We start from the raw sequence: 13,766 nt of genomic DNA on the forward strand, positions 1-13,766 counted from the left end.
ACCAGAGAGGAAAACAATAAAACTTTAAACAGTATTATCTATCATGTTAGAAATTCAACCGTATGTATAAATATTATATATTTGGCTATTTCCTATGATCATGGTACTTATAATTTATAACTCAATACACTAATAACTGGAAAAAATTAAATAAAATGTTTCACTATACAAAGAAATATGGCGGCCTAAAATTTTGATTTCAATTATTAATTTGAGCACCAAAGATGATCTGTATATCAATATAAATTATGAACAATTTTGTAAACTATCGTATTAGTTTAGCATTACACCAACTGAAGTTAATGTGGCATTTTTAGAAATTAATCTAAATACTCTGACTAAATAAATATGCCATGTTATTTGATTACCTCATTCTTAACACACTGTAAGTGATACACCTTACATAATTTTTAAAATGGCAAGTCTTAACTTTTATAAAGTAGAATAAAGTGGTATTTCATTTGCTTAAAAAATAATTATTTCTGATGTAATACTGCATCAAGAGGCACAATTTTATAAATATTAATATAGACCAAAAATTCATTCTAATTATTAAGCCAAATAAAGCTTAAAACAAGTGAATTTCAGTTATCATTGAAGAATAAAAAACAAATTTCAACTAAAATTATCTTAGACATAAGTTTCTGAAGCATGGAAATAATACATGTACCGTATTTAATCATAAGTTTTTTTTCAATGTCCCCTAAGTGATCTCCATGTCAATTTCACATTGATGAGATGAAACAAAGCTGCAATCACACTAAAATAATCAGAAGCACTTTTAAACAATTTGTTTTGTCTATTTGGCACTCTGGCTCCATAACTGAGGTATATAAGCTTACTTAGAATCGTTTTTAAGTCGAAAAAAAAAATTTTTATGTTGGTTTTTCTCTACTATTCTGAATAGTACAATATTTTATGTAGGGAGATATTTATATTTCCACACACTAAGTTCAAAGTGAACAGGGGAATGGGCAGACTGGATTTCATCAGCAAAATATAAGGTGCATGAATTGTCCCCTCCCTTTTCTCTTATCACACCCTTTATGGCAAGTCTGATGGGGTATTTTATTATTATTTTGAACAAAAATAACCTTGCTTCTTATGAACCCCATGCAGTATTGAAGTCTCCCATGATCTAGCAACCTCATCAGAAATTATAATGAGCTAATGTTAGAGTTAATTATGGAAACACCAGCAAAGACAAAAGAATTCTTCACATCCTTTGCCACTACTAGAAAGGTATGCTCCAACCTGACCGTGTGATTTTAAAAAATGTATTTGTTCATTTGGAATACTTATACTAAGGTTAAATTTTATAAGGGCTAAGGACATTTAAATAAAATTTATTGCGAAGATCATGAGATTTGAACACAAATTCAATAGAATTTTTCTTCTGATGGAATTGATAGTGCCCATGAATTAGAATATTAAGATGAACTACCTGCCCTAATACATTAGCATTCTTCACAGACAAAAATATTTAGTATAATTTAAAAGTGCGGTAACTATATTAATACTAACATTTTAGTGTAATTTTAACCTATACTTAAAACAATTATTTTGTAACTGAATTATAAAATTCTGTTTACTATCTTCACGTAAAGCAAACACAATTCAGAAACTAAAATGAAGAAAAGTACACTGAGAGATCCAGATGCTATTTTCAATCATTTGAAATTATTGTTGTTCTACGTTAAGATGTATAAAATTAGTACTTACTTTTGATACTAAATCAATATTAAATCTTCTGCCTTCTTTAATAATCTGTGAGTAAGTAATTGTATTTTTCTTTGGTGGCTCTGTGTTGTCTTGTACTTTAGGCACATTTTCACTTGTCTCTTCCTCTGAAGTTTTATCATCACTAAGATTTTCTTTCTCTCCTGCTGCTTCAGCATCATTTACTTCTAGTGAACTCTCTGGATCACTGCTCTGAGTCTGTTCTGCTGGTGTTTCACAGCTCCGGGTGCTTAATGACTCATCTGCAGTAGGCAGGCAAGAAGCTTCTGCAGCCTCTGCAACCTCTATGGACTTCACGGATGTCACAGAAGCATGATTTTTCTGCAGTGCACCAGCTTCTTCAACATCTTTGTGCAAATCCTGACTAATAAGAAATTATGATAATAATCAGTATCATGCTTCTGATATTTCTACTCTGCTCCAATTTCTTACTGCTTTAAACTTTTTGTGGTAAGTTTTATTCCTCTATACTTTTGTCTTAAGTTCGGGGTACATACTGCTAAAGTTTCAACATGAAATTTGAAATCATTGTTTCCTATTTACTATTGATATTTATTACTCCACTGAAAGCTTCATTTCCAAAGTTATTACTAGAGTAAGCATTTTTAGTCTACTGTTATCTTGATACAATAGACTTCCATTCATCTTGCCTACATGTCATCCAGGTGGTGCTGGCTTGGGAGTTATGAAGGATATAAGAGTAAAGAGGTCATAGAATCTTTCTCCATGGTTTTAGAAAGCTACAGAGGCCAGGCAACAGTGGGTAATGAATCTAAGAGAACAAGAGACCCTAAGAGGCCTTTGTGTGAAACCTAGATTGCAGTGGAGACCTCAAGATGTTGGAGATGTCAGAGCCATGTTTTGGTCCAGTATTTCCTCACTATGCCCCATTCCTCGCTTTTGGGATGTTAATGTGCATTCAGTGCTATTCTATGTTAGAAGTGTGTAATCTGTTTTCTGATTTTACAGGTGGTTACTTATGAGACTGCCTTGAATCTCAGAAAAGACTCTGGGCTTTGGTTTTTTAAAACAGTGCTGCAAAGGAATAAAAGATGGTGATTTAAATGAGAAATTACCCCTGCTTAGTCTCAGGAATTTGAGTACTTGGTCCATGGTTGGTAGTGCAGTGTGGGAAGTTTAGGAGATGTGGTCTTGCTGGAGGAATTATGTCATTGAGGGTGGGGTTTGAGATCTTAAGGCCTGTGGTTCAAGATGTGAGCTCTCAGTATCCTGCTCTAACCAACATGTCTACTGCTTACTGCCATGCTTACCCACAATGACAGACTCTTATCCCTCTGGGATAGTAAGCCCAAACAAACTTGGTCATGATGTTTTACCACAGAAACATAACTGACATGTAAATATCTAGGACAAATTACTCTCAACCTGGATATGCTTTTATCTTTTGAATTTCCTTAAGGGGAAGGCTTTAATACCAAGTGTATATTCCTTAAAATATCTTCATAGAAGACCCCACTTCCAAAAGTAGTTAGGCAACACAAATTTGACTTGATATGAAAAAAAAAAATAGGAGAAAACTCAAATTTAGGTTAGTAGGGAGGTAAGCGTAGAGAGGGTGGATATGGGAAGAGTTGAAGGGAGTGAACATGATCAAAATACATTGTATGAAATTATCAAAGAATAAAAATATTACTTAAAAGTCTATTACAGTTAGTTTATGTCTAATAAACTGCAGATGAAAATAACATATATAGGCAAAGGTTTTTTTCCTTCTCTTTTTGAAATTATAATATTATTATATCATTTTACCCTTCTGTTTACTCCCTTCAAATCCTCCCATATACCCTGCTCTTTCAAATTCATGTCAGAAGCTACACCATTAAATTCTCACCAACATAACTTCCTAAACATGAGCTGAACAAGGAAAACAATAGACATGTAATCATATTTTAATATAAAAACGCTTACATGTAGAAAGCAGAAAAAAATTAAGCCAAGGGAACACAAGGTATTATAAATTTGAAATTCTGGGTGCAATGGAAATGAAAGAACAGAAGGACAGTCACAGGTTAAGAAATTAAACACCAGCATGCCAGACAACCAGGCAGCATCTCCACAAACCATATCCACACTTTCCGTTTCCCTAGACCCAATCCTTCTGGGTCCTCCCTAGTGCTGCAATAGAGCACCAGCTGCAGTCTCCATTCCACCCCTCCCACATCTCCTGTATGCACCAGAGACCGTGTCCTCCTGCTCTCCCTCCTCCCACTCATCACTGTAGCCTAGCGCCCAACTCAGGTGGACTCTACTTGCCCAACCAGAGGCCATGCCTGCCAGAAAACCAGGTAGGGTGCCCATGGACCTTCTCCACTCTCTCTGCTACGCCAGGACCAATCTCTCAGGCTCATACCTAGAACTACAACAGAACATTAGCTTCGGTCTCCCTTCTGCCATGCCCACATCTCCTGTGGATCCCACCGTCCATCCTCTCTTAAACTCCCTCCCTCCAAGTCGACACTACATCCCAGGCCCCAACTCAAGTGGAGATCTGCTGCTCACCCTCAGGTCAAGCCTGCTAAAAAAGCAAGCAGGCTGCCCACAGTACTTCTCTACTCTCTATGTTCCCCTAGAACCAATCCCCCCCTCTATCACTAGCACTGTAAGTGATCACAAGCTGTGGCCTCCCTCCCCCCCGCCCATGTATCTCATGGATACCACAGACAACCCTTGTTGACCTCCCTCCCCCGACCAAATTCCAGCCTCCAACACCAGCAGGCATTCCCTGTGGACACACCAGCCAAGCAGGACAGTAAAGCAGGCAATACACAGCCACCACACTCTGACCATCCAGACAGGAAACAGAAACCAAGGAATAAAACACTCACCTACCAAGACAAACCCAGAAATCAGTACCTAGACCTATAATCACCCCAAACCCAGATGCCTAGATGCCAGCCAGCATAAGAATACACTCAATAAAGCCAGGACAATATGTATCCACTAGAGCCCAGCTATCATGCCCCAGCAGGCCCAGAATATTCCAACGTAGCTGAAGCATAAGAAAAAGACCATAAAACCAACTATATGAAGCTGACAGAGGTCCTGAAAGAGGAAATGATTAAATCCATTAAAGAAATCCAGGAAAACACAATTGGAAGAAATGAATAAATCCCTTAAAGAAACACAATAAAAAACAAGCAGTAGAAGAAAGGGATAAAACTTGTCAAGACTTTAAAATGAAAATAGAAGAAAGCACACACTGAAGGAATTCTAGAAATGAAATATTTAGGAATTCTAACAGCAACTATAGAGACAAGCTTCATCAACAGAATACAAGAGATGGACCAGAGAATCTCAGGCATTGAAGGCAGGATAGAAGAAACAGACACATTGGTCAAAGATAAATTCTAAATCTAAAAAATTCCTGACACAAAGCATCCAGGAAATCTGGAAATCCATGAGAAGACCAAACCTAAGACTGATAGAAATAGAGGAAGGAGAAGAATCCCAGCTCAAAGGCCCAGAAAATATTTTCAACAAAATCATAGAAGAAAAATTTCCTAACCTAAAGAAGGAGGTGCCTTCAGAGGTACAAGAAGCTTACAGAACATGAAATAGACTGGAACAGAAAAGAGGGTCCCCTAAACGCATAATAATCAAAACACTACACATACAGAACCAAGAAAGAATACTAAAAGCAACAGGGAAAAAGACCAAGTAACATATAAAAGAAGACTTGAAAAGCCAGAAGGGCCTGGAAAGATGTGCTGCATGCATTCTAAGAGACCACAAATGCTTAGCCAGACTCCTATACCAAGCAAAACTTTCAATTATCATAAATTGGGGAAAATAACATATTCCATGATTTAAAAAAAAAATTTAAACAATGTCTATCTATAAATCCAGCTACAGAAAGTGTTAAGAGGAAAACTCCAACCCAAGGAGGTTAAGTACACCCATGAAAACATAGGAAATAAGAAAATAATCTCACACCAGCAAAAACAAAGACACACACACACACACCACCACCACCACCACCACGACCACCACCACCACGACCACCACCACCACGACCACCACCACCACCACCACCACCACCACCACCACCACCACCAATACAACCACCACGAGCAAAATAACAGGAATCAACAACCTTTTATCATTGGTATCTCTCTATATCAACTGTCTCAATTCCCCAATGAGAGAGCAGAGACTAACAGAATGGATGTGAAAACAGGATCTAATCTCTTGCTGCATTCAAGAAACACACCTTAACATCAAGGATAGATATTACCTCAGGGTAAAGGGTTGGAAAAAGATATCCCAAGCAAATGGATGTAAGAATCAAGTTGGTGTAGCCATTTTAATATCGGACAAAACAGACTATGAACCAAAACTAATCAAAGGAGTTGGGGATGGACACTATGTACTCATCAAAGGAAAAATATCTATGCCCCAAACACAAGGGCACCCAACTTTGTAAAAGTAACACTACTATAGTTTAAATCACATATTGACTCTCACACATTGATGGTTGGAGACTTCAATGCCCCCCTCTCACCAATGGACAGGTGTAGCATGAATCTTAAAAGGTCTTATTAATAAAACCAAACTCGGGAGCCAGATTTGGGGTGAACGCTGAAAGATGAGAGAAACAAAACAAGCCACAGCCAACCTCATCTCTACAATTCCTCAACTGATCATGTTTCCTCAAACTGAAAGCTTCTGAGTCTGAATGGATCTCAGCTGAACTGCTGCTCAAAAGCCTAAAAACTTAAAGGGCCTCTAGTTCCTGGTCCTCACATCTTAGATACCTTTCTCCTTCCTGCCATCACTTCCTGGGATTAAAGGTGTGTCTTTCCCAAGCTAGACATGAGATCTCAAGTCCTGGGATTAAAGGTGTGTGCCACCCATGCCTGGCTGTTTCCAGTGTGGCCTTGAACTCACAGAGATCCAAATGGATCTCTGCCTCTAGAATGCTAGGATTAAAGGTGTGTGCACCACTATTTTCTGGCCTCTATATCTATCTAGTAGCTGTTCTGTTCTCTGACCCCAGATAAGTTTATTAGAGTGCACAATATATTGGGGGACACAATATTACCACAGACAGGTCATTCAGACAAAACCTAAACAGAGAAATACTGGCACTTATATATGGTGATATTTTATTTGTACTGAAATGTGACTTTATTTGCATGTTAATAAATAAAGTTGCCTGGGGTCAGAGCTATTAGCAAGCCATAGCAGAAGCTGGGCGGTGGTGGTGCACACCTTTAATCCCAGCTCTTGGGAGGCAGAGCTAGGCGGATCTCTGTGTGTTCAAGAATACAGCCAGAATGGAGACACATGCCTTTAATCTCAATACCAACCACAGAAGACCTGAAGGTCTGTACAGACAGGCAGTGACGAAGAGGTCATGTGGTTGGGTTTACAACCAATGAGAAGGCAGAAGAGAAAGTCAATAAAAAGGACAAACAGACAGGAAGTAGGGTCTGGCTGAGGAGGACAGCAGCAGCAGTGAAGGGTAAGGTTTTTAGCTCTTAGCTATTGCTCTGACCTCTTGGGCTTTCATCTTTGCATTGGCTCTGTGTTTCTTATTTAACAAGACGGTTACATCTACAATTATAGACATTATAAGCCAAATACACCTAACAGATATTTACAGAACATTTCACCTAAACACAAAAGAAAATACCTTCTTCTCAGTACCTCAGGGAACTTTCTCCAAAACTGACCACATACTTGGACACAAAGCAAGCCTCAACAGATACAAAAAATTGAAACAGCTCCCTGCATCCTATCAGACCACCACAGATTAAAGCTGGATTTCAACAAAAATAGAAACAACAGAAAGTTTACAGTCATAGAAACTGAACAACTCTCTACTGAGTGGAAAATTGGTCAAGACCAAAATAAACATAGAAATAAAAGACTTTCTAGAATTCAATGAAAATGAATACACAGCATACCTAAACTTATGGGACACAATGAAATCGGCACTAAGAGGAAAGTTCACAGTACTAAGTGCCTATATAAAAAAACTGGAGAGATCTCATACTAGCAACTTAATAGCACACCTGGAAGCTATAAAATAAAAAGAAATAATTATATACAAGATTAGACAGCAAGAATAATCAAACTGAGGGCTAAAATCAATAAAATAGAAACAAAGAGAACAATACAAAGAATTAGTGAAAGAAAGAATTGGTTCTTTGAGAAAAATCAACAAGCTAGACAAACACTTGTCCAAACTAAAAGGCAGAGAGAGAGTATCCAAATGAACAAAATCAGAAACAAAAAGGGTGACATAACAACAGAGGAGGAAATCTAGAGGATCCTAAAGACATATATTAAACCTGTAGTCCACGAAATTGAAAACTCTAAAAGAAATGGACAATTTTGATAGATACTGTTTATCAAAGTTAAATCAAGATCAGATAAACAATTTAAATAGACCTATAGGTTCAACACAACCCCCATCAAAATTCCAACATATTGTTTACAGACCTTGAAAGGACAATTCTCAACTTCATATGGAAAAAGAAACAAACAAAACAGGACAGCTAAAACAATCCTGAACCATAGAACTGCTGGGGTATCACCATCTCTGATTTCAGGTGGTCCTACAGAGCTTTAGTCATAAAAGCCATATGGAATTGGCTTAAAAGACAGACACATTGATCAATGTGAATCAATGTGAATTGAAGAACCAGATGTAAGTCCAAATGCATAGGAACACCTGATTTTCAGTAAAGAAGGCAGAAGAAAGCATCTTTAACAATGGTACTGGTCAAACTGGGTGTCTTCGTGTAGAAGAATGCAAATAGAAACATATTTATCATCCTGCACAAGTGGATCCAACTGGATCAAAGACTTTGACATAAACCCAGACACACTGAACCAGATAGAAGAGAACGTGGAGAACAGCCTTGAACACATTGGCAGAGGAGACGATCTTCTAAATATAACACCATTAACGCGGGCACTAAGATCAACAATTAACTAATGGGACCTTAAGAAACCAAAAAGCTTTTGCATGGCAAAAGACATCATTAATTGGACAAAGTGGAAGCCTACAGAATAGAAAAAAAATTAACCAATTCCACATCTGATAGATGGCTAATGTCTAAAATACATAAAGAACTCAAGAAACCAGATATCAAAAAAAAAAAAAAAAACCCAAATATTTCAGTTTAGGCCCCCAGGCAGTGGGACTGGGACCTGTCCTTAGTGCATGAGCTGGCCGTTTGGAACCTGGGGCCTATGCAGGGACACTTTGCTCAGCCTGGGTGAAGGGAGGAGGGGACTGGACCTGCCTCAACTGAATCTACCAGGCTGGGCTGAATCCCCAGGGGAGTCCTTGCCCTGGAGGAGATGGGAATGGGGGGTGGCCTGGCAGGAATGGGGGCAGGAGGAGGGACGACAGGGGAATTCATGGCTGACATGAAAAATTAAATGAAATTATAAAATAAAAAATGGGGTACAAATCTAATCAGAGAAATCTCAAAAGAAGAATCCCAAATGGCTAAGAAACACATGATCAACATCCTTAGACATCATGGAAATGAAAATCAAAACTACTTTGAAATTCTATTTCACACCTGTCAGAATGGCTAAGACCAATAATACAAGGGACAGCTCATGCTGGAGAGGACGTGGAGCAAAAGGAACACTGCTCCATTGTTGGTGGGAGTGCAAACTTGTACAGTCACTTTGGAAATCAATATGGCGGTTCTTTAGAAAATTGGGAATCAATCTTCCTCAAGACCCAGCTAGACCAATCTTGGTCATATACCCTAAGGACTCTCCATCCTATCACAAGGACACTTGTTCAACTAGGTTCATAGCAGCTTTATTCATAGTAGCCAGAAACTGGAAAAAATCTAGATGTCCCTCTACCAAAGAATGGATAAACAAAATGTGGGTACATTTACACAATGGAGCATTACTTAGATGTTAAAAACAATGGCATCATGAAATTTGCAGGCAAATGGATGGAACCACAAAAAATCATCCTGAGTGAGGCAACCCAGACCTAGAAAGCTAAATATGGTAAGTATTCACTTATAAGTTGATATCAGCAGTTAAGTAAATGATAACCAAGATATAATCTGTAGACCCAGAGAAGTTAGGCAAAGAGAGGTCTGGGGAGATTCAATGATCTTCGTGGGAAGGGGAAATAGAACAGATTTTTGCAGTTAGACTGGGACAGACTGGCATGGGAGTGGAAGGGATCAGGTGAAGGAGGATATGGGATAGAGAAAGAGAGTGAAGGGAGAGACAGCTAGAATTGGGGAGTATTTGAAGGTAGTGTGGAAACTTAGTACAACAGAAACTTCCTAGAATCTATGAAGTGAGCATAGTGAGGACTCCTAGTAATGGGGGCTACAGAATCTGAAGTGGCCATCTCTTGTACCTAATCAAGGTTTTCAATGGCAGGATTAGGTTGCATTCAGTTGCCTTGTAGGCTGAGGAGGTCCCCCATGAAGATTCCCAAACAACCCAGGCTCATTCTAGGACAGAAAGTTGCTCACTGCATACTAACAGCAGGGCCCCCATGGCTGAGGACAACATCCACACAGTTCATTGAATGTGCAGAGGTCGAGCTGGTATCTGCATGGAGCCTTCATCCCTATGGTCTAGTCTCTTTGGTGTAGGAAGATACTCTATAAGCTACTGGAAGAAAAACCTGGACATCAACCCAACCCCAAAACTCAACCAACAATCTGTCCCTCCTGCAAGATGTTCTAGGGCAATGGTGGTGCAGAACTTGTGGGTGTGGCCAACCAATGTCTGATTTAACTTGAGGCCTACTCCATGAGAGGAAGCCCATGCCTGATAATGCTTGGATGGCCAGGAACCAACCGAAGATGGGATGGCCCAGAGACCTAGGGTATAATCAAACATGACTGCTATATATACATACTACACATATACACGCACACATACAAACATACATACGTATATTTAGATCAATGGAATGACTATGATTCCTAATGATATTCTGCTATACACATAGATCAGTAACTTGTCCAGTCGTCATCAGACAAGCTTCCTTCTGCAGAAGATGTGAGAGGATACAGAGACTCATAGCCAGACATGCAGAGAGTCTAAATTGGAGGTCTCCAACAGGTCCCTCCCCTCGGAGCTTGGAGAATTCCGTGGAAGAGAGGGCAGAAAGACTGCAGGAGTCAGAGGGGATAAAGAAAAGCAGGAGAAGATGGCCCACTGAATCAACCAAGCTGGGCTCATATGGGCTCACAGAGACTGAAGAGGTGAGGACAGGGCCTGTAATGGCATGTACTAAGTCCTCTGGGTATATGTTGTGGTTGTTAGCTTGGTGTTTTGTGGGACTCCTAACTGTGGGAGCAGCTGTGTCTGGGACTCTTTTCCTCTGACTGCGTTGCCTTGTCCAGTTTCGGTGGGAGGGTTTTGTCTAGTCTCACTTTATTGTGTTTTGTCATGTTTGGTTGTCATCTCTAGAAGGCCTGCTCCTTTTTGATGGGAGATAGGGGTAGGGGTTTGGGGGTGGAGGTGGATCTGGGAGAGAGAGAAGGTGGAGCAGGGGAGCTGGCAGAAATAGAGGAAGAGGAAATCTGTGGTCGGGGTGTATTGTATGAGAAAAAAATCTATTTTCAAAATGCCAAAATTTATTGTCAAAATGTAATGATAACTTCAATGAAATTTAATTTAAATAGCAAGTGATAATCATTAATGACTAGCAAGACTTTTTCTAAGTAGGTAACAGTAGTGGGGAAATAATCTATGTTCTTGTCTCTCATGTCATTACTTGGGAGATCCTAGGCAAGACACTTAATATCACACAAATTGCTCACCTGTAAAATAGGTGTAAGTCCATTTACCTTATCTTTCATAATAGAGTTAGAAGATAAATTAACTTATGTGAAAAGTAGTTAATAAACTCAAAAAAGTCAAACATGAGGTATAGATCAAACCTGAAGTTTTGTTAAACTGCCTGTAGGTCAAAAGAAAAAACTCAAAACTTGTACCTACATTGCCTTATAATACGATGGAAACTCTTTGGCCATACCATTACAATTAACATTAAAAACAAAAGTCAGGGCTAGAAAGATGGCTCAGCAGTTAATGTTTGCTCCTTGTCCTATTTTAATTTCTGTTTTTATGATAAATCACTGACGAATGGTAACTTGGAAAGTATTTATTTGGCTTAGAGGTTACAGTTCGCCATGGCAGGAAGCCAATACAAGAACTCAAGGCAGGTACCTGGAGGTAGGAACTGAAGTAGAAACCTGGAAGGAACAGAATTATGTTATTATAAGTTATTACTGGATTATTTCCTCTGGCTACCTCAGCTACCTTTCTTAACTAGCTCTAGACCACCTGCATAAGGACTGCACTGCCCACAATGAGCTTGGTCCTTCTACATCGATTTACAATTAAGAAAATGCCCCATAAACATGCCCATAAGCCAACCTGCAGTCAATTTCTTAATGTTGCAACTTTTCCCTAGGTGACTCTGGCATTTGCCAAGCTGATGAAAACCAACCAACACTGCTCTTGCAGAAAAACCAGGGTTCCAATGCTATGTTGAGGAGTTTAAAACTGCCTTTAATTTTAGCTCCAAAGGATCCAACACCCTGTTCCAAAAGAACCCACACATATGTGGCATATACCCTCACATCTATACACATGAACAAGGATTAAAAATTAAATCTTTTAAAAATTAAAAGTTATGATATAAAATGTGATTTATATCTTTTTCCACAGTAATGTTCACATGTCTGTATTTGCTTTCACTGTGAAAATTGATAAAACTTAAGATGACAACTTTTAGCAAAAGTTATATGCCTAAAGATTAAACTAAGAAGTGACAGGATAATTAATTACAGTACAGAGACAAGATAGAATATGGCAACTTCTTTTATTGCAGACTGTGATGAGAACAGCATGAAAATTGAGCATAGCAACTGATTTATTCAGTAGCTATCTCATATATTAAGTAAAAAGAGGTTTTATGTAGTAAATAAAATCCATTATCCCATGCTGGACAATCTGAGAGCTGAAAGTCAAAGCATTTTATTAAAGGTGATCAAAGGTTAAGTAAATCTAAGGCAGCGGGGAATGTATAAGAAAAGAAACTACTATTTTAGAATTAGTCCTACTTTGACAAACTACTCAATTTCAATGTTCTCAACATCACAAGTTGGTGAATTTCCTAGCTCTACAAGAAATGGAAGCATAAAAACATACTACTATTCCAACTTTTCATTAAAAACCAAAGTATTTTTGGAGTTCTGCCAAGTGTTAGGCTCATATCTAAAAAAGTGATGAAGACACTAGAAACTCCTAAATCCCCACATAATTACATTGTAACTAAATTCTTTTAACCAAAAGGGTGATATTTCTATGAATTTCAAACCTTACATTGTGGTTCATATACAAGCATTTTCAAAAAAGATATTCCTCTGCCAAAGAAAATTTAAGAATAACAGTTTAATTTTAGTAAGTCAAATGTATATGAAAATACATCTACCAGATAAAATGTTAGTGAATTCTAAACCCTCAAAAGAAGCTATTAATTATAAAAATATCCACTACCAAAATAGATTTTGCAAATTAAGTCAAATATCACTTATATTTTGAATCTCAAAGGCCATTATACATGGATTGTACTTTTTACATAATTTATCCTATCTAAAAATGTTCACTGCTTTGTATAAATGCACCTTTTTAAAAACTAATTGCAAAGATCTATCTGTAACTTAAAGAACTTAGATATCACTTATCAATTAGTGGAAACAACCAGGAGTACTTCCAAAAGAATTTCATATTAATTTGTAATCCTTTACATCTGTCAATGTAATACACAGTATAAACAAATGGAAAGAAAAAAAATATCACATGATCATCTCATTAGATGCTGAAAAAGCCTTTGAAAAAATTCAACACCCCTTCATGATAAAGGTCTCGGAGAGATCAGGAATACAAGGAATATCCCTTAAAGGCAATTTATAGCAAGCCAACAGCCAACATCAAATTAAATGGAGAGAAACTCAAAGTGATTCCACTAAAATCAGGAACAA

General features: G+C 38.0%; 1 protein-coding gene across 1 annotated transcript in view; it reads right to left on the reverse strand.

The window, feature by feature from the left end:
* Positions 1-13,766, reverse strand: part of Chm (CHM Rab escort protein) — a 167,155-nt gene that overhangs the window by 82,902 nt on the left and 70,487 nt on the right. The window contains exon 5 of the mRNA XM_059250822.1: positions 1,723-2,104. Within this exon, the coding sequence (XP_059106805.1) occupies positions 1,723-2,104 (382 nt within the window). The remainder of the gene's footprint in view (positions 1-1,722; positions 2,105-13,766) is intronic.

Source organism: Peromyscus eremicus, chromosome X (genome assembly GCF_949786415.1).
Source record: "Peromyscus eremicus chromosome X, PerEre_H2_v1, whole genome shotgun sequence".
Lineage (NCBI taxonomy): Eukaryota > Metazoa > Chordata > Mammalia > Rodentia > Cricetidae > Peromyscus > Peromyscus eremicus.